The 23,688-nt window shown below is 38.3% G+C and overlaps 1 protein-coding gene and 1 long non-coding RNA gene across 14 annotated transcripts; both read left to right on the top strand.

Annotated features, from left to right (window-relative positions):
- On the top strand, positions 1-23,295 carry LOC108900657 (tumor necrosis factor receptor superfamily member 14). Of its 13 annotated transcripts, none has more exons than XM_051068454.1 (10): positions 192-415; positions 736-829; positions 18,147-18,240; positions 18,571-18,696; positions 19,404-19,559; positions 20,668-20,755; positions 20,856-21,028; positions 21,142-21,179; positions 21,299-21,374; positions 21,494-23,295. In XM_051068454.1, exons 2-9 carry the CDS (start codon positions 821-823, stop codon positions 21,353-21,355), a joined length of 741 nt encoding a protein of 246 aa, XP_050924411.1. In that variant the 5' UTR covers positions 192-415; positions 736-820; the 3' UTR covers positions 21,356-21,374; positions 21,494-23,295. The 13 variants fall into 13 exon arrangements, with proteins under 13 accessions (XP_050924407.1, XP_050924403.1, XP_050924406.1 ...); XM_051068455.1 differs by having other exon boundaries at positions 192-431; XM_051068452.1 differs by lacking the exons at positions 18,147-18,240; positions 18,571-18,696; positions 19,404-19,559 and adding exons at positions 958-1,051; positions 1,395-1,520; positions 2,229-2,384 and having other exon boundaries at positions 196-415.
- On the top strand, positions 6,983-10,665 carry LOC108900659 (uncharacterized). Its single transcript, XR_001963779.2, has 2 exons — positions 6,983-7,710; positions 7,842-10,665. It is a non-coding gene; the product is annotated as an uncharacterized LOC108900659 (long non-coding RNA).
- Positions 23,296-23,688: the final 393 nt, after the last annotated feature.

Genomic DNA, 23,688 nt, shown 5'->3' with positions numbered 1-23,688 from the left:
TACTTGTGCTACTGATGTGGTGTGTTTGTTTCCAGATGTTCTCCTCCTGGTTTGGATAAAGATCTCCTCCAGATCTCAGTGAGATGGTCTCCTCAGCTCATGAAAACAACCATCCTGCCTTTCAAAATGAGTTCCAGAGGAAAACCTTTGACAGCTGCATCTCTGCTGGTAAAGCTGTTTACTGCAGAACATTACAGGAGGCTTGTGTTTGACAGGCAGTAATGTCTGTCACTGCTCCTCCTCTTTAACATCTCTGAGTTTGTAAACCTTTTTCTTCTCTGACTCTGTCTCTCTCTGTCACTCATACACAGTCATTTCAGTGTCCAGAAAGAAACTAATATAAACTGAGACAGTGAAGGTGTTTCTCTGTTCATCAGAGGCTTCATCAGCTCTACTGAGTGAACATCTGTGGGAGGTGAAAATAAGTGGTGGTAGGAGAATATGACAAAAACAGTGCTGTGGCACATGAACTGTTTATGCACATGTGAACGTGCAGCAGGTTTAAAATTGTTTGTAAATATATTTAAAATTACTGAAGACATGATTATCTATAATTACAACTTAAGCAACTATGTTATACAGTAGAATAGGACTGGTCTCATACCAAGTACCTTTTTAACTTTGAATTAGTAGATGAATATAGAAAGACAAGGAGTATCTGTAACTCATAAAGTAGAAAGGAAGAACAGTTGTTCTTTGGTCATTTCAGTGTTCAGTCTTCTTCTTCCTCTCCAGATCTTTATCTTCCTTCTTTGGTCCTGGCTGGCAGCAGCGTCCTCCTCCACTCACCTTCCCTCCTCCTCTGGTCATTTTCCACCTCATGGTGGCTGTCAGTCATTTCTTTAATCTTTACATTCTCTGCCTGATTCATTCAGACCAGTTGTTGACAGTGTCAATATTTCACCCAGACAATAACCCTCTTCTTCTTCTTCTTCTTCTTCTTCTTCTTCTTCACAGATACTTTTGATGAAAGTCTTCAGTGGAAACAGTCTGACCTGTCATCCAGCAGAGTATCAGACAGGGAATGAATGCTGTCACAAGTGTCCACCTGGTAAGATCCAGCTGAATGTTAAAGGGACATTTCACTGTGGTAGTTACAGATGGAGTCTGTGTTGTGCTTCCAGGTGTCAAACATACTTCATGAGCTGTTTCTGTTCACAAGTGAAATGTATCAGTGAAGCACCTGAATCTGACTGGACTTTAATTCCAACAGTAAAAGAACAGGCTGGAATGTTTTAAACTTTGTCTTCATGTGGTGAGAGTGAGAAGAATGAAACTGTAGTAGACAGCAGTGTATGTCACCTCGACCCTCAACATTATACATTGTCATTCCATAGAAACATAATGCATGAAATTAAACTAACCCTAACCCTAACTGATTTTCTTTTCAACAGGAAGTCGTGTTAAAACAGATTGCACAGAGTTCAGAAGTACTACCTGTCTGCCCTGCTTAGAGGGAACCTACATGAATCAACCTACTGGACTTAAAAACTGTTTTCCCTGCACAAACTGTAACACAGGTAGATCTCTGTTCATATTGTCTAATTATTAGTAGAAACTTATGTCTAAGCCCAGATCTAAAATCAGTAAGTAGGTGTATTACTGCAAGTCCGACTGTGTAAGAACTGAGACAACTGTAAAGGTTTGGTTTGACATTGTCATCGTGAAGATGGAGAATTTTTTTTTACTGCACATTACTGTTTTAGCACTGATGATAATTGACTGCATGTGGACAGAAAGACGAGTGAAGACTTTTTTTCAACAGACTCTTCCTACAAAGTCACAAGACTTTCTGCATGATGACAAGTTCATTTCAGTTCATATCATTGGCTTTAGGCTTTAGTATCAGCTGAGACTGTGGTGTCCTCTGTAGTTTGCTCAGTATTTGTATTTATCTAAACAGCAGTAAGCAAGTTGTTGTCAGTGAGACTTGAAGTAATGATAGAACTGACCTCTCCTGCAGAAGTTAGTTGTAGCCTCCATCTCTCCTTTTTCCTGCCACAATGAAATTATACTTCCATTAGGTTTTATATATGAGCAGTTTTGTTCTCCACTCTATCAAATCCATATTTAGACTGATGTTTTCCAATAAATTCACAGAGTGGAGAAACTACTGTATCAGACTTACTAAAGATGTCATCTCGGCAGAAAAAAACACTTTCTCTGTAGAATATAAAACAGAATAGAAGTTCTGCATCTCTATATGTAACCTCTATATGTGTTGACAGGTTCTGGTCTGAAGATAAAGACTTCATGTACATCAACATCAGATACAGTTTGTGAACCACTGGAAGGATTCTACTGTATGGACGTCAAAGACAAAGGACATGGGGCAGCACAGAGACACAAACACTGTGAACCAGGACAATACATCAGTAAAAAAGGTTGGTCTTCTTGTTCTTACTTTAACATTAGACTGTAGGTTTAGATTTTAAAGTTTTAAAACTATAAAAACCATAAAAGTCTCAGTGTGGAGCAGGTCAGCTGATCCATCCAGTCAACCTGGAGCCATCAGTTATGGAACTTTTGGATGATTGTCTGACTGCGCTGAGGAAAACCACAGAAGCTGATTGGTTACAATGTGCAGAGTGTGTAAAAGAAAAAAAGTAATTTTAATAGATTATGGTACAAAAGACCTGTGTAACATTTAATGGGTTTGTGTTTTCAAGAAGTGTCCAAGTTTAGACTGTCTGAAAGTTCCCAGTCAGAGGAAAAGAAATGGATCATTGCTTCCTGTCCATTTGTCTGACCTGTGCTCACTTTCTCAATGCCCCTTGCTAACAGTTTACCACATACGAGGTATGGCTATTAAATAATGAGACTGCGCTTATGAGGATAAAACCACGTAGTTTACAGTCACACCCAGTGTTAAAGATTGGGTATTCACACACAACTGCTGTAAGTCTCCAATAAGTAATGTCTTTAGTTCACTGCTAGCTACTGATTAAAGTGCATGTGGTTTTGCTAAGGCGTTGGAAAATGATTAGCTTAAAAGTTGAGCAACGCATTAGCTTGAATTTTTTGGTGAAATTGAACAAAAAAGCAGCCAAATCTTTTCGTATATTGTATGGGGAACACTGCATGTCATGTGAACATGTGTTTGAAAGGTACAAAAGATTTTGTGAAGGCAGAGAGGATGTCCATAATAATTAATGTTCTGGGTTCCCATGCACATCAAAAACTTCGGAAAACATTCAACAAATTTAACAAATCATTTGAAATTATCGACAACTCAGTATAAGAATGATAGCAGAAATGGTCTCCATTGAAAAAGTCCAAAGAAAGAGACCACAATTGTGGAAAAATACTTTCATTCTTCATCAAAACAACATGCCAGCTCAGACTGCGCTCTCAGTAAAGCAGTTTCTGTCCCAAAAACAAATTACAGTGCTTGATCACCCTCCCTATTCACCTGATCTAGCACCATGTGACTTTTTCCTTTTTCCTAAGATCAAATCTGAAACATGGAATGTGGAACACATTTTGAGTCTGTGTCAGAAGTTAAGAAGAGAACGACAGGTTCTAAGACAACTGTCCGAAGGAGACCTACTGCACTGCTCTGATCAGTGGAAGACCTGAAAGCAGCTGTGTGTTGATGCAGAAGGATAGTGTGTTAAAGGAGAAAGACATTGAAAAATGTTTATGTTCAATAATATTGTGTTACAGCATTAGTCTCATTTAATAGCCATATCTCGTACATACCTGTTCTGGAGTTTAATGAATCTGTGTATTTTAGCAGCCCAGGAGTCAGAATAGAGTCACTCATAATGCATCCAAATTTATTTATCTACTTATTTATTTATTTATTGTAGAGCTGTCTGTGTTAAAGCAAAGCAGAGCTGCAACACAAAACACAGAGGAGTGCTTTATTTTAGCCAATGTTGATTCATTGAAATGTGTCTGGATTGGCAGAGACATAATGAAAATAACCTGTTCTTAAATCACTACAGCTAATACCATTTGAATAACTTCAGTGTCAAACAGTAGAAGGTTTGTTTATAAAGCAGTGATCTTACACTGAATATCTGCACCTGTGAGAAAAGAGCTGCAGAAGAACATTTCATCAAACTCTAATTATTAAAAAAGGAACAATAAATTTTCAATTTTTCTGGCCCCCAGTACCAATCTTTAGAGTAGGGCCAGGATATTTCTAGAACTAACTGTGGAATTTCCGCCAGGTGATAACTTTGTCTTTTGACAACCTGTCTTTACCCATGCCTTCTCTCCTCTTGAGAGTGATTGAGGCTGTTGAGACAAAAATCAGCAGCTCTGAAAAATTTGACATTTCCTGTAACCCATGTACTGTACCACAGTCTACCACCTGGCACAGATACACCACTGGTTCAAGAGCCTCATGCTTCTTGAAGCTGATGGTCTGGTAGTCAAAGGGGATTTAATTGTTGCCCACATGATTTTCGTGCATCACTGAGTAGAAAGTGTCACAGGGCGTTTGTTGGTACAGCTAGCATTTCAGTTGTTGGTGTCCACTGCTCACTGATATCTGCCATGCTGCAGCCCAAACACCAGAGGTCAGATAGGACATGGTGCCAAAACAGAAACCGACGTTTTAGCATCATGTCTGGTGAGGGAATTGTAGGATAGAGTCACAGACAGCAGCCTGTCCCATCTTCTTTATCCAGTTAGGAAAGTTGCTGTTCTCATGGTAACATCATTGCTCCGTATCACAAAGATGAGAGACCTGTCACACTTGCAGGATTATTTGTTTGATTCGGCCAAAAAAACAAACCACGTTCCTTCTTCATAAATCACTGTCCTTGTCTTACATCATTACCATTGTTACCCAGACAATATGGATGTTATATTGGCTAAAAAGTGTTAAAATATCATTTATATAACTTCTTTCTGTTTATTAGAATAAATATCATGTGCTTAAATATTTGCATAAAGCATTGCAGCTAATAACATTTGGATAACTTCAGTGTCAAACATTAATAGATTTCTCCTTTACACTTTCTCCTTTGAATCAAAATCTCATCTTGCGCTGCACCCGTGAGAAAAGAGCTGCCGAAGAACATTTCATCAAACTCTAATTATTAAAGAATGAACAGTTTTCAATTGTTTATATGATTTATATGATATTTTAATTCGTTTTTTAAATCCATCAGACAGGTCTGATGACATGTAATGATGTCATATATAGTGATAGACCGATATGGTTTTTTCAGGGCCAATACCGATACCGTTTATTAGTAGTGAAGGAGGCTGATAACTGATATTTGGAGCCAATATTCATTTGCAGTAAAAGTGAAAATATTGGCGTCAAAATTTTGAATGATACAAACTCCAACACTTAACTTTGTCTAAATGCCTTTAAGCATATGTTTATTAAACAGCTTTTCAGATTTGCAACATGTTAAAGGTTTTTTTTTTATCTTAGACAATAAACATCTTTGTTTTAAAATTCTAACAGAAAGTGCAGGGAGCTCCCAGGCTCAGCAGCATGTCTTATAAAGTTAAATGAAAACTTAAACAAATAAATAGCTCTCTAAAGTTTTCTACAGTAAATAACGTTTTCCAAAATTTCAATATAACTGAAATGTTATTTTATCTTTCACAGCAAAAAGTGCAGGGAGTTCCCAGGGTCAGCAGCATATCTTATAAAGTTAACTGAATTTTTAAATAAATAAATAAATAACTTCCTGAAGTTTTATAAAGTCAATAAAACAAAGTTAAATAAAATTTGCACAGAAATGTGAGTCTCAAATCAATTAGTAGTCCCAATTGAGCAGCACCAGATTGTGGTGCAAAAAGCAGAGTTGTTCAGTGTGTGAGCACTGTGCATGCACAGCTTTCACTGCTGATTGGCTGTTGTTGTGACTCTGTGTGTAACCTGTGTGCTGTGGGCGGGACAATGCTGGAGACAGAGTAGTGACTGCAGACAGAGAGACGCGGCTGCATCAGAGCCAAAATAACCACGTTTTAAGTTGATCTCTTATCGGCCGTCGGTTTAAAAAAAACGGCAGATGCCGATATGCGTCAAAATGCAGAATAGCGGCGCCGATGATCGGCCCGGTCTATAATCCCTAGTCATATAACACTCTGATCATTTCATAATATATGTTCATTAGTAACTACTGTCAACATGTATATAATGTGTGTTTGTACAGGAACAGCCTCCACAGACACTGAGTGCTCTGACTGCACTGATGGAACATTTTCAGATGGGACATTTACATCTTGTCAGCCACACACACAGTAAGTGAAACTTCACATCAGACACACACCTGGTTTCTTACTGCAGTCAATTTGTAGTATCTATACATTTTCCTGTAAAAATGTCCCTCTGTCATTCCAGATGTGAATCAATAAACCTTCAGCTGATCAGACCAGGAACTGCTACAACTGATGCTCAATGTGGAGTACACAGTTCAAACACGACAGTGACTGTGATCAGTGTTGTAGTGCCTTTGTTATTAATAGCAGCTGTAGTATTCATATTCATATTCATAAAGACAAAATGTCTAACAGGTAAGATCTGTGTGTAGTCAGATGAAATGTGATCATGGTTTAATGTTTGATAAAACTTTCTGTCAAGTCATGACGCTGAATAAGATGTTTTTCATTGTCTTTTTTTAATAGACAACAAAGGAAATACAAGAACTTCCACACAGGTATATTTGTTACTCTCTTTTTACTCTCTGTATGTGTGTATGTATACACTGTGGTAGGTGATAATACTTGGTTTATCAAAGTAATTAAATGTTATTCATTAATGTTTCACTAAAAACAAGGAAAAAGAATACAGAGATGGAAGAGAAGAACACTCCATGTTGTGAACAGCAGCAGGTAAGACAGCAGTGAATTCTTTATTGAAATATTTATTGACTGAGGATTGTCTGACTGAACTGACATCACTCTGTGAAGCCTTAACAAATATGCAAGAGGTTTCTGCTTTAATTAAATGTATCTCTCTCCTCAGGATCAGAGACAACCTGGAGATAACAGAGTGAACACTGTTCACTGCAGAGTAAATGTGGTCCAGAGTCCAGTTATAATGCAGTTGGGTGCTGGCACATTGTCTTTGCAGGGTACAGATAAAAGTACTGTTTGGTAAATGGAACACCCCCTTTAGAGACCTACAGGTCTACAGATATAAAACAATTAACAGTCACCAGTCAGCCTAACTTGGACAAGTTATCCAAGTTATAAACTCACTCAGACACAAGGAGAACATGCAGACTCAGAAAAGCACAGAAAAGCCCAGGGTTTGAACCCAGAAGTTTCTTGCTGTGAAGCAGCAGTGCTGACACCCTGATTCAAATACTTAGGACAAAATATGTTCCACTGTTTGTCAGGCTGCACATGCTGTGAAGCTCAAGAATCTGAATATATTCTGTGGATAATTATTTTGAAGTAACAGCGGAGTACAGTGGAGAGGCTTCGCTGCTTGCTCTTGCCTTTGCTTGCATATTTTTACTGATATTCTTGTTTTTTTGCTGCGAGAAAATACAAGCAGTGGCTGAAACTCTAATTTTTGTGGACATAGGTGGCTGTTGCAATATTTCAATATTTTGTATGACCTCCTCAGTACAGTGTGAGCATGGCCTACCAACAGCATAAGCCTGCATTGCAGTGACTGGATGCATAGTACTTAGCCAAGGCTAATTAACAGCAAGATGCCCGTCTTCTCCATTTTTTCAGAAGACTGAGCTGGAAACCAAAATTCACTGGTTAGAAAAGAAAACAGAGGTAAATAGACTGTATGGGAGCACCACCACTTTACCATGTACTCAAAACTGGATGGGAGGATGAGTAACAGGCCTGAGCTTTGTGATGCGACTGGCTGGTTGGCATTATCATACTCTTTACTCCTTTTGTAGGACACAGCCATGGATGACAGTGAATAGGAGAACAGATTTGCTCTCCTAATGCAGGACCCGTCTGATGACCTGCATAACCTTTCATCCTCACAGGAGAGGTTAAGGACTGAGAGTAAATCAGAAAATAAAAAGCTCTGGTTGTGGGTGACTTTGCTTTAAAAAATGTGAGAAGAAATGGCAGTAAAAACACCAAAGTACTCTGTTTTCTCTGACATGATGGAAAGAATTTGGTATATTGTGGCTGCACATCCAACTGAAAAACTTCACACTGCACACGGACAAATGATGTTGTAGCAGCAGTCTGAAATTCTGAGAAGAGACTTTGATCTGCTGAAACCAGTCAGCTCTCTGAATGCTGAGGTGGTCATCAGCAGCCTTCTACCACCAGTCAGAGGAGGAGCTGAGAGATTCATCAGATTGTTGGCACTGAACACATGGTTGTTAACTGTATATACCATCCATTCAGTGAACCTAATTGACAATTTCAACTTTTCTGGGACCAAAGACATTTGAAGGCAGATGGACTTTGCCTTAACAAATCAGGAGTAAAGCTCTTCATCTCTATCCTGTTTTTCTTCCTGAGTCACCCATCTGTACCCACTGCCAAGGGCAGGAGGAATCAAAACGGGAAGAAGACACAAGTTGCAGAAACCCTGAAGGTGAATCACCCCAGCCACTGTTTGAAGTAAGTGTTAATCATGAGAAACATCAGAGCAAAGAGAAAGAAGATTCTATAACCCCCAACCCAACAGCTGTCCGTGAGGATCGCCCTCCTCTCCAGGTAGTTTCCCCCTCCTCCCCCCTCCTAGAGTTCACTGACAGAGCTGCAAAAGAGCAGATCTTAATTGAGCATTCATTCCTTGTTAACCAAAGTCTATCCCACCAAACTGGACAGACAATGCTTTCAACACATTAAACTTAACTATATTAAACACTAGGTCTTTGGCAGGAAAAAACTTTTTTTTTAAATTCAATCAATGATTTTATTATCAAGTACAACCTTGAGTGTATGCTTTTAAAGACAGCAGTCCAGCTGTTCTTATCAAGTCAATGTCTCCCAACTTCAGTTTTATGAGTGAAGCTAGAGTGCATAAAAAAGGAGATGGAGTTACCATCTTGTTTAATGATTCCCTCCAATGCAAGAAGACATCTGATGAAGTTTTGTTTCTTTTGAACATGTGGCTCTTCAGTTGAATTCCTTCTCTCAAGCTATGTTCCTAAATATCTAAGGCCACCTAAATACTTGTTGATGGTGATTTTAATATCCTTGTTGACAAGCCCCAGGACAGAGACACTAAAGAACTGTGCAGTGGTTGGATAACTATGGACTAACTCAGCAAATATGTAAATATTTGCAGAAAAAGCAGAATATTCTAGAAGGTATAAAGAGTAGAAAAAGCTGAATAGAAGAATAAATGTTCTGTAAAAGCTGAACATTTTGATAGTATGCATTCTGACAGTATGCAGGAGTAGTTAGTGACTGAAAAGTGGCAGAAGGATAAAAATAAAGATTTCTGAACAATAGTGTGAATGCTGAGTCAGCAACTAATCGCAAATGTTATTGATGCTATTGAACCCACCAAGGTGGAGGTGGTCCCTGAGAAGAAAAGATCTCCATGGAGAAATGCCACACCGGTCAGAATAGAAAAAAGGGAGTTGTGGAAATCTGAAACAGGTGGCAAAAACCCTCCTGTGTCATTAGGCTCTGAACTTCTGTTCAGCAGGGCCTGCATTGAATTTGCCTCCATCTTCACTGATAAGATTAAGAAAATTAGTCAGTCAGTGCCCCCAGGATATGTGTTGACCTTACCCTCTTAAAATCAATTACTGCCACTGCCTTTCATTAATCATGGTAATCACTCATTTCTTATACGGCACTGTAACTTTTGTATTTTTATTTTCCATTCCACTTTTATATTTCTTATTTTTATTTTCCATTTAACTCTTTATTTATTAATTAAATGCTTTTTTATATTGTCTTACATTGCTTTTAGGTTTCGTCTCAATGTCTTTTATGTTATGTAAAGCAATTTGAATGATTTTGTTGTTGAAATGTGCTGTACAAATAAACTTGTCTTGCCTAAATGTGGCTTAGAGTGAAGGGTCCTGGGAGAAATGACACAACTCTAAATTGTTTTCTATTTGAAATACAGATGTATCATTTTAAACAATGTATTTATGATGATGGTCTTGTGTCATAATGGACTGGGGACCAGATTCAAATGGCTCATAACTATGAATACAAAGTAGATGGATGTGTTGAATGTTATAATTAGTGACCAACCTGAAATAGCACGTGTTTGTGGTGATGACAGCACATCACAGAGCTTCATCAGGTTCATGAAAAGACACAAAGACTTCTATCAGTCTGATGAAGCTCTGAGCAAAACAGCTGTTCTCAGTGCTATTAAAGAACATTTGTTTTTATGTGTTGTTGCTACCACAGACACTGAACCACTGAATGTGCTTTATTTTTCATGTTGCAGTTTCTTGTTCCTCCAGCTCTGCTCATGCTGTAAATGAAACTTTTTCTCTTTTTAACTAAGTAATATACTGTATGTTTCTTTACTGTGTGTTCTTTCATTTCCATGTAGACTTTTACGTGAACTAATGTACTTTTGTAAAATTATTTTATATATTTTTTTGAAAAAGTGAGAGAAAAATCTTGAGTCAAGGACCATGTCAGTTGGTTCTAAGTAAATACGGGTTATTTTCTAACCTTGGTACTGACCTTAAGTCTGTCATTTATAGTCTCTTTGGAGGACAGAGAAAACAGGTTCTTTTGTGCTGAAAGCTAATAAAAGCCCACATACTGTGCCCTTTATTCAGACACCATCACTTTTTTTTACATTTTGAAATGTTTCAGCTTAAAAAAAATCTCTCATCAATCTACACTCAATACCACATAATGACAAAGTATAAACATAATTTTAGAAATTTTTTTGCAAACAAAAAACTGAAATACCACATTGAAATAAGTCATGAGGTTGGTGGAACTGTCTGCAGAGCTTAGAGAAAGGATTGTGTTGAGGTACAGATCTGGGGAAGGCTACAAAAAAGATTGTTCTGTATTGAAGATTCACAAGAGCATAGTGAGGAGCAAACAGAGCAACTGGGGAGAAGGGCCTTGTTTACAGAGGTGACCAAGAACCTGATGGTCTCTGGCTGAGCTCCAGAAATCCTACAACAACATAAGAAAGTGTTTGTTTGTTTTTGTTTTTTTAAGTGAAGGGGTCTGAATACTTTCTGAAGGCAGTGTATGTCATGGATTAAAGAGCTGCTGGTTTGTGCTGCTTCAGACAGTGGCCTACTGGATGCACTACTATGCTGTGCAGATCACAGTGACTGTACCCGTGGTTGGAATCATCAGGTCTCCACTGTTTTCCAACAAAATGATGCTGGTACAGCCTCACAAACCAAACTGTTACAGCATGCATCACATGAAAGCTTCTTCATAACCTGCCTGACAACAAAACCTGCAATACAAACCAGAGCATTCTCTGTTAGGCTCACAGAGCTATCTGGCAGGTAGCTGTGGTCCGACTGCACACTGGTGACAGTCTTAGATGGAGATGATATAATGTCAGAGTCCTCAGCTGGAACCACAGCTGACAGAGACGTAGAGATTTTTCACCAAAGTTTAAAGGGAAGCTTTGTCTCTTAATAGGATTAAAAGGAAGTTGTTCCTCTCCACTGTGGCCTAGTGCTGCTCATGGTGGGAACTGTTGGGTCTCTCTCTGTAAATATTTTAAAGAGTTTGGTCTAGACCTGCTCTGTATGAAAAGTGCCTTGAGATGACTTTTGTTCTTATTCAGCACTATATAAATAAAATTGAGTTGAATTGAATTCCACTTCTGCCACAAAGCAGCTCTGATATCATCAGGGTCAATACGTAAATATTGATAACAAAACTAGACACAGAGATATGCAAATACTGTACAAAAACCATCAACTCAGTCTAATGATATTAAACAGTTTTAAAATAAATGATGTGATCTGACCTGGAACATATGGAAAATGAAAATTGAATCCTGCTAAGAGCCAAAAACAGTGCATTCATATATTCAACCAGAGATATTGTAATGTAATAATGATGTGTTTATTACAGATCTTAATATGTTAATCAAACTTACCTCTGATATGAAGTGCACTGAACTGGATGAAGGCACAAGAAGATCAGCAGACTGGAACAACAGGACATGTTTTTGAACACAAGTCAAAGGAAATGAAATAAACATAGAACTCAACACTCCAGATTTATAAAAAGTAAATCTCTCTGGAGCAATGGCTTTAGGTCAATGGGAGTAAACAATATCTGGGACTAGCTGTAGAATGGTTATATTAGAATGGTTATATTATTCTAGTTATAATTTGTCACATTTTTAAACATCATGCAAAAAGAAAAGTCGCCTTTTAAAATGGTGGTGAAGGTAAACACCTCTAATAAGCCACTCTACGTATGATACTTCCAAGTGTGAATCTTGTCAGATCTTCATTTTGTCGCTGTTGTCTGATAGTGATGTGTTTAATCCAGGTTTGGCATCCACAGCCTGCACCCACCTGTTTCCAGGTGTTTCCAGCACCTGTTATATTTACTTCTGGTAAGCATCTGTACTTTTGAAGAGTGTGGTGATGTGGGAGTAATATCTTCATGTGTGAACACACCTGAGAATGTCTTGACCTGGTTCTCAGGTTATTGTCCAGAGTTCACATGTGAAATCTGTACTTGTAGGCTTCAGAGTTAATGTTAGTGAAGACGTGGTGCTGCTTAAAGAGTTCAACTGGAAGATCTGAAAAGTTTGGGAAAACAAGCTGAACATTAACGATGAATCCAGCACAGAACATGACATGTTAAAACTGTAGGATAAACATTAGATTACACTTTACATTACATTATGTGTAGTTTTACTGCAGAACTGAAATGTTACAGCAAATTAAACTTTGAGCAGATAGAATGTCAAAGAAGTTACTTTAGAAAGCATTTCAAGAAATGATGTAGTTGGAAGCTCAGGTTGATTTCTAAAGTGTTTTTAAAAAATAATTAAAATAATAAAGTTTCATTTCAGAACAGTGATGGGACGAGACATTATACATGTCAAACGTCCATTAAAAGAAGAAGGCTGCGCAGGTCAACCAATCAGAGTAGAGGTCAAGCTTCTGCTGCAGTTCCTGTCAGCATAATTAATTCTTCTCACAGGGATTTCACTGTCTTCTAAAGACTTCTTTCCCTATGACTGGAATAAATCCATCTGTAAATCCTCTACTTTCTCCTGAGCCTTAGTAAATGGTTGGTTGATCCTGAAACAAGATAAGCTTTATAATAGATTTATTTTCCTCATTTTCATATGTGACTGTAATACCAATAAGCCCAGCGTTTTGCAAAGGTGTTTCAAACAACTGTTTGACTCACTGAGGCTCTTCCAGGTCCTCTGACAGCTGTACATGAACATCTGGACATTCTGCAGCTGCTTTTTGTGACATCCTGTTTGACCTGAATATACTGAGCACCCAGAGACTGAGTAAATCATTCAAGTAAAAAGGTATAGCTTGTATAACCAGTTATGTAAAAACTAGAAACACTGCCTCACAGTTTATGCCTCCACCAACCAGTCTAAGCACTCTGAATTAGCACATAAATTCTTCAGTTATGGACAAAAAAAAGTGTTTTGTTTGGTCATGGTGAGCACATGTGTGAAAGTGCTGCTGGATCCCTGATTAAATGATTTGAAGTCAAGGTATAAATTTTCCTCTTACTTTACCTCTGCAGTCTGTGGGCTCAAACAACAGAAGCATTACACAAACCATTCTGATTATTATTATTTTACTGTGCTGTATATGAATTTAATTCACCAAATGATGCTGTGAAGAGTAACCAACCAATATTATGAAATATTAATTTCTAATCATTAGAAATATTTAACAGTGTGTGGATAAAATTAGTATGTAACTATAATGTAGTAAAGTATGTAATCATTTAGAGTGATAAACTCTCCCTTTGTTTCTTAGAAGCTCTGCTTTAAAACCAGAATGGAAACTAAGACAAAAACAGCAAAACAATTTGACTGATCTATTTTATCTGTCACTTTAGTGTAAACTCTTTTGTCCCTGTCGGGATCCTGTAGGAATGATGATGGCCTCATAAAATAATAAAAATAATCATAAAATAATCTCCCAAACAGCTGTGAATATTGACCACAAATAATATATTGAATTCTGTCATTAATTAATGTGTATTCATCACAATCAAAGATATTTTTGTTGTGTTTTTAGATTATTTTTTAGTGATGCATGCAATGATAAAACAGAATAACAAAGCAATGGCATCACTGGTTTTTGAAATCCAAAACAAATCCAAATCAGAAATAGTGTCTAACTATTGTGTCCCTTGTTGCATGTCCTGTTTGCTCGTTCTGGCAGAATGCAGGAGGTTGGTCAGGGTCTCCAAGGGGCTCAGGTGCATCATTGTCAGCACACAGAGGGACATTGTGCTTGGTAGCGATGTTGTGCAGGACAATACAGGCAAGGGTTATGTTGCAGGCTTTCTGTGGTTCCTACATTGTGATTTCCTATCCTATTTGAGCACTGGTTATCCAGATTTGGTGATCCTGAAAAGTTTCTATCTGGATCAGAGTGATCCAATCCAATGTTGCTTTGAAAAACCGGCTCAAAAGTAAAATGGATTACGTGATCATGGATAGCAAAAAAAAGGATTACCAAATCCGGATCAATTTTATCCGGATTAAACCTTTTGAAAAACCGGGTCCTGATGTTAACCTGCCCTGGAGCAGATTAGCCATTTAGTGTAAGTTACCATGGAGATTTATCCCGCTAAGAAGTGAACCACCATCGTCAGACTGAAAGCTCCGAGCTAAACCTGAAGTCACCTCTCTAACCTCAAATCCTGCATCGTAGCACAGGCCTTGGTACTCAGCCTGCTGGGTCTGACCTCCAGTCTGGGTTGGACCTCAACTCTGCTGCCCGCCCACCTCTGCAGGAACTATGAGTCCTGGCCAAAATCCTCCACTCCACTGCCTGTCCCTCTCTCCAGTGACCTCAGCCTCAGCATGAAGTCATTCAACTTTACAGGAAACAGCCTTTTTACACCGTTCAGCTGTCTGTATCTGAGTCCTACCTTTGGGTCCAACAAAAAGCTTTGTTTAATATTTTGGTATTCATTTCAACTCCCCTGCAGTTCTAAAAGGCTTAAGCTCTCTCTCCTTCTTAACCCAACCAGTCGAGGCAGATGGCCGCCGAGTCTGGTTCTGCCTCTTAAAGGAAGTTGTTCCTCTCCACTGTTGCCTAGAGCTGCTCATGGTCAGAACTGTTGGGTCTCTCTCTGTTAATAAAGACCTGCTGTACATGTTAAGAGCCTTGAGATAACTGATTCTGCTTTAAAACTAAAAATGACTTGTGCTAATGTTGTCTGTTAATTTTGAAGTTATTAATAACAGACTGTCTCTTTCAGTGAATGCTGTGAAGTTGACACATTATTGTACAGTAATTATTGTTCATGTTTGGCAGCTGTCTGTCTCCTGTTATTAATGGAGGGTTTTATTTAGATTTGTCTTTAACACAAGTAAACAAGTAAACTCATCTTGAAGTAAAGGCATTAACAAAAGAATCATTAATACCTGCTTTCTTTGTCTCTTTGCTTTTGACTTGAATTAAATATACACTATATACTTGACTTTAACCAAACGTTCCTTCTTTGTAAACTGTCTGTTTTAATGAAGACAAAATAACAGAAACATTATCTCAGTGTTTTCAGTTCAATGGACTTTGTCTCAGTTTCACCAGGAAGAAGAGAAAATATGAAAATGCAGTGCAGAGATGATCAAGTCCAAAGGTCTTCGAGCTTCTTTATGATCTGTTTAGTTAAACATTAATCATCAAGTCATGTCTTTAGTTTGGTCACTAAGCTTTTAGTCACTAACAGCCACAGCTTCTGGTTCCTACATCAACGATCTACTGCTGCATCCACTTCTCAACACTGAAAACAATACGAAGCTGCCGACGCTGATTTATTTATTTTTATTATATATTATTATATTGTTTTAGTTTTTTTTTTATTTATTTTTTTTTTTAGTTTCATTTTGTATGAAGCTGATTCCAGTCCTATCATTACACTCCGTCAGTTCCGCTTCATTTGTGGACCAATGACTGCACAGAGGCTTTTCAGTTTAATTATATTGGATCATGTGTCACACAGACGTTGTACTTTGATTATTACACAGAAACTCAGTCTGAATGTGCTGTGCTGTCTGAGGGTTAGTGTTAATACATTTTTACTGATCCACTGAGTAGTCATATTTCCGATGACACGTGAACTACTCTTACGCTGTTAAACGGAACTGAGTTGGCTAAGACTATGATCTGTACCAGCGACGGTAAGTTGTCTGAATCTCCGTGTTATCTATGGCTGTTATTTGTTAACCCGCAGGAAACAGCATCAGTAGAATCAATATACTGTGATGTTAGCGATGAAATTTCATGTTTCAGCTCAGGAAACTGCGCAGTAGAATATGTTTGTTTTTTTTGTTTTTTTATCGGTTGGCTAACTGCTCTACAGGCCTTCGACGGATCCTGTCACCATGTTTCTGTCCATAAATACAGTAGATTAATAGAAGAGAGAACAGTCTGAGAGTGTAACAGCTCAGTAGCAGCAGAGTGGAGCAGCTTCTACTGCAGCAATATTAATAAAGTGTTTACATGGAAATGAAAAGTCAATCCTAACGATCAGAGAACAGAGGCCTCGCCCTGATCCGCTGCTGTAGGAGTCAGGACTATAATGTATCTTTAGTTCTAGCTGTGATATCTGCTTGGTTTACACTGGTTTTTATTAATGATGTTTTCAAAGGAAGAGACTGTTACACTGTAGAAACTGCTCCAGTCTGTTCAGTTGTATAAATCTTTTATTTTCGCTTTCAGTTTGACTGAGTTTAATTCCTTTCATCTTACTGCAGCTATCATGGAAAACTTCTGTTCACATGGTAACAGGTCTGAGCTGTGCTGTGTGGACACAGGCTACAGTATGTTAGCTCAGTCTATCACTGATACACCGTCCAATAACAGAAACAAGACACTTGTTGCTGTTCAGCTGATCTCTGAAAACTCAGTGACATGAGAGACTGGATGAGCTTTGAAATGAAACAGCTGAAGGTTAATAATGTGAACTTTGAACAGTGAGCTGAAAAATCAAAGATCCTGTTATCATTCACCAAAGGAAAGAAAAACAAAGGCTCAGACTGGTTCAGACCAGTTCTACATCTGTGTGTTGACTGTTTAAAACATGATCAGAAACAGCTCCATTATCAGCAGAAATGTGAGAGTTAACCAGGCTCCTCTCAGTCTCTCGCTCACAGTAAGCAGGTTACCTACTGCTCAGTGCAGTGAATGACTTCTCTTTGTTTCCAGATGTTCTCCTCCTGGTTTGGATAAAGACTTGAAAACAACCAACCTGCCTTTCAAAATGACTTCCAGAGGAAAACCTTTGACAGCTGCATCTCTGTTGGTAAAGCTGTTTACTGCAGAACATTACAGGAGGCTTGTGTTTGACAGGCAGTAATGTCTGTCACTGCTCCTCCTCTTTAACATCTCTGAGTTTGTAAACCTTTTTCTTCTCTGACTCTGTCTCTCTCTGTCACTCATACACAGTCATTTCAGTGTCCAGAAAGAAACTAATATAAACTGAGACAGTGAAGGTGTTTCTCTGTTCATCAGAGGCTTCATCAGCTCTACTGAGTGAACATCTGTGGGAGGTGAAAATAAGTGGTGGTAGGAGAATATGACAAAAACAGTGCTGTGGCACATGAACTGTTTATGCACATGTGAACGCGCAGCAGGTTTAAAATTGTTTGTAAATATATTTAAAATTACTGAAGACATGATTATCTATAATTACAACTTAAGCAACTATGTTATACAGTAGAATAGGACTGGTCTCATACCAAGTACCTTTTTAACTTTGAATTAGTAGATGAATATAGAAAGACAAGGAGTATCTGTAACTCATAAAGTAGAAAGGAAGAACAGTTGTTCTTTGGTCATTTCAGTGTTCAGTCTTCTTCTTCCTCTCCAGATCTTTATCTTCCTTCTTTGGTCCTGGCTGGCAGCAGCGTCCTCCTCCACTCACCTTCCCTCCTCCTCTGGTCACCTCATGGTGGCTGTCAGTCATTTCTTTAATCTTTACATTCTCTGCCTGATTCATTCAGACCAGTTGTTGACAGTGTTAATATTTCACCCAGACAATAACCCTCTTCTTCTTCTTCTTCTTCTTCTTCTTCTTCTCCTTCTTCTTCTTCACAGATACTTTTGATGAAAGTCTTCAGTGGAAACAGTCTGACATGTCATCCAGCAGAGTATCAGATAGGGAATGAATGCTGTCACAAGTGTCCACCTGGTAAGATCCAGCTGAATGTTAAAGGGACATTTCACTGTGGTAGTTACAGATGGAGTCTGTGTTGTGCTTCCAGGTGTCAAACATACTTCATGAGCTGTTTCTGTTCACAAGTGAAATGTATCAGTGAAGCACCTGAATCTGACTGGACTTTAATTCCAACAGTAAAAGAACAGGCTGGAATGTTTTAAACTTTGTCTTCATGTGGTGAGAGTGAGAAGAATGAAACTGTAGTAGACAGCAGTGTATGTCACCTCGACCCTCAACATTATACATTGTCATTCAATAGAAACATAATGCATGAAATTAAACTGTTGATTTTCTTTTCAACAGGAAGTCGTGTTAAAACAGATTGCACAGAGTTCAGAAGTACGTCCTGTCTGCCCTGCTTAGAGGGAACCTACATGAATCAACCTACTGGACTTAAAGACTGTTTTCCCTGCACAAACTGTAACACAGGTAGATCTCTGTTCATATTTTTAGTTAAATATTAGTAAAAAAAAACTTCAGTAACTTTCAGTAAAATCAGTAAGTAAGTATATTATTGCTACTACTGCTGTGTAAGAATTGAGACAACTGTTTGGTTTGAAGACAAAACATTTTGATTCATTTTGATGAGTTTACTGCACATTACTGATTTAGCATTGATGATAATTGACTGGCTGTAGAGAGAAAGTATGAAATACTGCAAATCCAGTGAAGACATGGATAGTGTCACAACAGACTCCTTCGACATAACAGAGTCACAAGACTTTCCACATGAGGCTCAGTCAGTCTGTTGATATCAGCTGAGACTGTGGTGTCCTTGTTAGTTTGTCAGTATTTTTATTTATCTAAACAGCAGTAAGCAAGTTGTTGTCAGTGAGACTTGAAGTAATGATAGAACTGACCTCTCCTACAGAAGTTAGTTGTAGCCTCCATCTCTCCTTTTTCCTGCCACAATGAAATTATACTTCCACTGGGTTTTATATATGAGCAGTTTTGTTCTCCACTCTATCAAATCCATATTTAGACTGATGTCTTCCAATAAATTCACAGAGTGGAGAAACTACTGTATCACATTTATTAAAGATGTCATCTCGGCAGAAAAAAACACTTTCTCTGTAGAATATAAAACAGAATAGAAGTTCTGCATCTCTATATGTAACCTCTATATGTGTTGACAGATCCTGGTCTGAAGATAAAGACTTCATGTACATCAACATCAGATACAGTTTGTGAACCACTGGAAGGATTCTACTGTATGGACGTCAAAGACAAAGGCTGTGAGGCAGCACAGAGACACAGACACTGTGAACCAGGACAATACATCAGTAAAAAAGGTTGGTCTTCTTGTTCTGACTTTAACATTAGACTGTAGGTTTAGATTTTAAAGTTTTAAAACTATAAAAACCATAAAAGTCTCAGTGTGGAGCAGGTCAGCTGATCCATCCAGTCAACCTGGAGCCATCAGTTATGGAACTTTTGGTTTGTGTTTGTGTTTTCAAGAAGTGTCCAACATCTTCACAGTCAAAGGAAAAGAAATGGATCATTGCTTCCTGTCCATTTGTCTGACCTGTGCTCACTTTCTCAATGCCCCTTGCTAACAGTTTAGCACATACACACCTGCTCTTTTTGCCCTGTCAAGGTAATAAAGTTAATTACTGATATGACGGAGAATGTGACTCCTGAAGTTGAGGTGATTTGATCTGTTGGAGTTGTTGGAACTACAGAGACTCAGTCCAACAGGTTTTATTTTGGCCTGTCATTATGTTTGTTATTTTAACTTGCAAAAGTGACAGCACCAGCTCAAAATCATTCATTAACTTATCTTTGCTAATCATAATTAGCATTGGAGTGAAATGAATCTGTATGGTACCAGCCCAGGTGTCAGGACAGAATCACTCATGCTGCCAAATCATCTGTCAAACTCACACATGCAGTGAAAAGCTGCAGAGCTGCAACATGATCAGTTTTACTTTAGCTGATGATGATCCATTAAAATGTGTCTGGATCAGCATAAACATTTTAGAATAAATATCCTGTGCTGAAATATTTGCATAAATTACTGCAGCTAATACCATTTAGATAACTTCAGTGTTAAACAGTAGAAGGTTTGTTTATGAAGCTGATGTGATTTCTCCTTTACACTGAATATAAATCTCCTCTTTATCTGCACCTGTGAGAAAAGAACTGCAGGAGAACATTTCATCAAACTCTAATTATTAAAGAATCAGCAATCAATTTGTAAACTGAAACCAGAGAAATGTTTCTGAATGTTTAGATTGTCTAGTTTTCAATAATAATAATCAGATAGTTTTTAAAAACCTATTGAATAGAAATCAGACAGGTCTGATGTCATGTAATGATGTCATATAACACTCTGATCATTTCATAATATATGTTCATTAGTAACTACTGTCAACATGTATATAATGTGTGTTTGTACAGGAACAGCCTCCACAGACACTGAGTGCTCTGACTGCACTGATGGAACATTTTCAAATGGGACATTTACATCTTGTCAGCCACACACACAGTAAGTGAAACTTCACATCAGACACACACCTGGTTTCTTACTGCAGTCAATTTGTAGTATCTATACATTTTCCTGTAAAAATGTCCCTCTGTCATTCCAGATGTGAATCAGTAAACCTTCAGATGATCAGACCAGGAACTGCTACAACTGATGTTGAATGTGGACACAGTTCAAAAATACCAGCAATTGTGATTGTTGTTATTGTAGTATCTTTGTTATTAATAGCAGATGTAGTCGTATTCATATTGATAAAGAAGAGAAAATGTCTAACAGGTAAGATCTGTGTGTAGTCAGATGAAATGTGATCATGGTTTAATGTTTGATAAAACTTTCTATCAAGTCATGATGTTGTTGATCAAGATGTTTTTCATTGGTTTTGTTTTTAGGCCTTTTCAGCAAAAAGAGTGAGAACAGTCCCCCAGAGGTATGTTTGTTATTCTCTTTTTCAAACTGTATGTATGTGTACACTGTGGTAGATGACAATACTTGGTTAATCTAAGTAATTCAGTTAATTAATTTATTTGTTTATGTTTCACCAAAAAGGTTCACCAACCTGAAGAAGCAAGACAAATGGTTGAACATCAACAGCAGCAGAGGTGATGACAGTGACCAGCAGCAGGTGAGACAGCAGTGAATTCTTCCTTGAAACTTGACTGAGCTGACGTCACTCTGTGAAGTCTTTACAAATGTACAACAAGTTTCTGATTCACTAGAGTGAACACTGTTCATCTCACACAGGTGTTACAGCAGAGACTAAAGGAAGCTGGAATGTGGATCTTGTTGACTCGAGCTACATGAAGCTCCTGCTGACAGTGAGTGTGTGTGTGTGTGTGAACACACAGACTTTACTGATCTTTGCTGCTGGTCAGAGATAGATTCATCCAGAGGGAGCTCCGAGTAGAGCTGCTCATCTTTCACATTGAAAGGAACCAGTTGAGGTGGTTCAGACATCTGATCAGGACGAGACTCTGCTGCCTTCCTTTGGAGATTTTCCAGCCATGTCCAACTGGTAGGAGACCCCGAGGTAGACCCAGAACTTTCTGGATGGATTACAGATCCCATCAGGCCTGGGAACGTCTCAGGAGGAGCTGGGAAACCTTGCTGGGGTGAGGGACGTCTGATAAACCCTGCCTAACCTGTGGCACTGCTACCTGACCCCAGATCAGCAGAAGAGGATGAGGACAGTGTCCTTTACTGCAGCATGATGGGACATCACTGCCATCAGAGGACCAGTGAGGAACATTATAATAATCCTTCACAGTGGACATTTTAATTTGGGAAGGATGATGAACACAGTATATTTACTCACACTTGAGTTCAAGTTGTGTTTGTGAGTTATGAAATATCAGTAACAATATGTTGTATGAATGCTGCAGGCTGACTGTCAGGTGTAAATCAACTGGAATCTAATGATCCCTGTAGATGATTCAAACATTAATATGTTAATAATGTTCCAGTGTTTGTGCTGCACAGGTCCTTTGGACAATTCTGTTGAAATGACAGGAGCAACAGCTGAGAGTTAAACTGCAGCTTTCTAAATGTGAGTTCACTGGTGAGGAACACGATACAACAACATGTCATTTAAAGGTTTTAGTAGAGAAGGAGGTGTTGGATGCTGAGGACAGATGAGTGGATGTGTAGGGCCGTAGTGAAGGATGTCATCTGTTAGACTGGTCTGGGAGGACGTACTGAAGAGCGGGTGGAGACAGACTGACTGTGGGGGTTCCATCATGACGTGACTCCACTCTGATCACAGGAACTCAGTCGTGGGAGAAGAACGCAGCAGAATAGGGAGGGATGAGGGAAGGAGGGATAATGTGTAGGTTTGACAGGTGTTAGAGGTGGAGTTGAGGCGTGGCTCTGCTCCTTAAGGTAACTAGTTAAATTCATTTAGAGTGAAGGGTCCTGGGAGGTATGACACAGCTGTAAGTTGTTTTCTGTTTGAAATAGTGATGTGTAGTTTGAAACAGTGTAGTCTAACTCTGGGACATTTCCTGCAGACATGTTGGATTAAAACAAAATGAGTCCTGGTCAATGTTAATTGGCTTCAACATAATCCACAGTGGAAGTGAAGGTTTAAATAATCAACTCAGCACAGACAGAAGATGGACTTGTGTAATAATGGACTGGAGACCAAATTCAAATGAATACAAAGTAGATGGATGTGTGGAATGTATTAAATTAGTGACCAATCAGAAAGAAGACAGGTGTTTGTTTCATCAGGTTCATGAAAAGACAAAGACTTCTATCAGTCTGATGAAGCTCTGAGCAAAACACACAGCTGATGTCAGTGCTATCAAAGAACATTTGTTTTTATGGGCTGAATGTGTTGAATGTACTGAATGTGCTTTATTTTTCATGTTGCAGTTTCTTGTTCCTCCAGCTCTGCTCATGCTGTAAATGAAGCTTTTTCTCTTTTTAACTAAGTAATATACTGTATGTTTCTTTACTCTGTGTCCTTCTGTAAACTCCATGTACAGTTTTATATAAACAAGTGTATTTTTGTATCATATTTTACTATAAAAGTGAGACAGTCTTTAGTCAAGAATCGGGTCAGTTGGCTCTAATTAAATCTCAGTTCTTTTCTGACCCTGGTACTGACCTTAAACCTGTCATGTCTCTTTAAAGACAGAGGACAGAGAATAACAGGTTGTTATTTTAGTGTAAACTAATAAAAGCCCACATACAGAGCTTTCAGAAAGTTATTCACTAAAAGATCCTTCATCAATCTACACTCGATACCTCATAATGGTAATGTATAAACAGACTTATTGAATGTTTCATTTATTTATTTATTTATTTATTTATTTATTTTTATAAATTTAAAATCAAAAACTGAAATACCACATTGAAATAAGTCATGAGGTTGGTGGAACTGTCTGCAGAGCTTAGAGAAAGGATTGTGTTGAGGTACAGATCTGGGGAAGGCTACA

This window comes from Lates calcarifer, unplaced genomic scaffold (assembly GCF_001640805.2).
Source record: "Lates calcarifer isolate ASB-BC8 unplaced genomic scaffold, TLL_Latcal_v3 _unitig_4565_quiver_948, whole genome shotgun sequence".
Classification (NCBI taxonomy): domain Eukaryota; kingdom Metazoa; phylum Chordata; class Actinopteri; family Centropomidae; genus Lates; species Lates calcarifer.
This window is presented reverse-complemented; position numbering and strand designations above follow the sequence as displayed.

What these genes read in the sequence shown, in the direction of transcription:
- LOC108900657 (XM_051068450.1), top strand. Translation starts at nt 100, where the DNA reads ATGAAAACAACCATCCTGCCTTTCAAAATGAGTTCCAGAGGAAAACCT. An exon ending in CTGTCACAAGTGTCCACCTG is followed by an intron (nt 1,052 to 18,570) that starts GTAAGATCCAGC and finishes TCTTTTCAACAG; the next exon opens with GAAGTCGTGTTAAAACAGAT. An exon ending in GTGAGAACAGTCCCCCAGAG is followed by an intron (nt 21,180 to 21,298) that starts GTATGTTTGTTA and finishes TTCACCAAAAAG; the next exon opens with GTTCACCAACCTGAAGAAGC.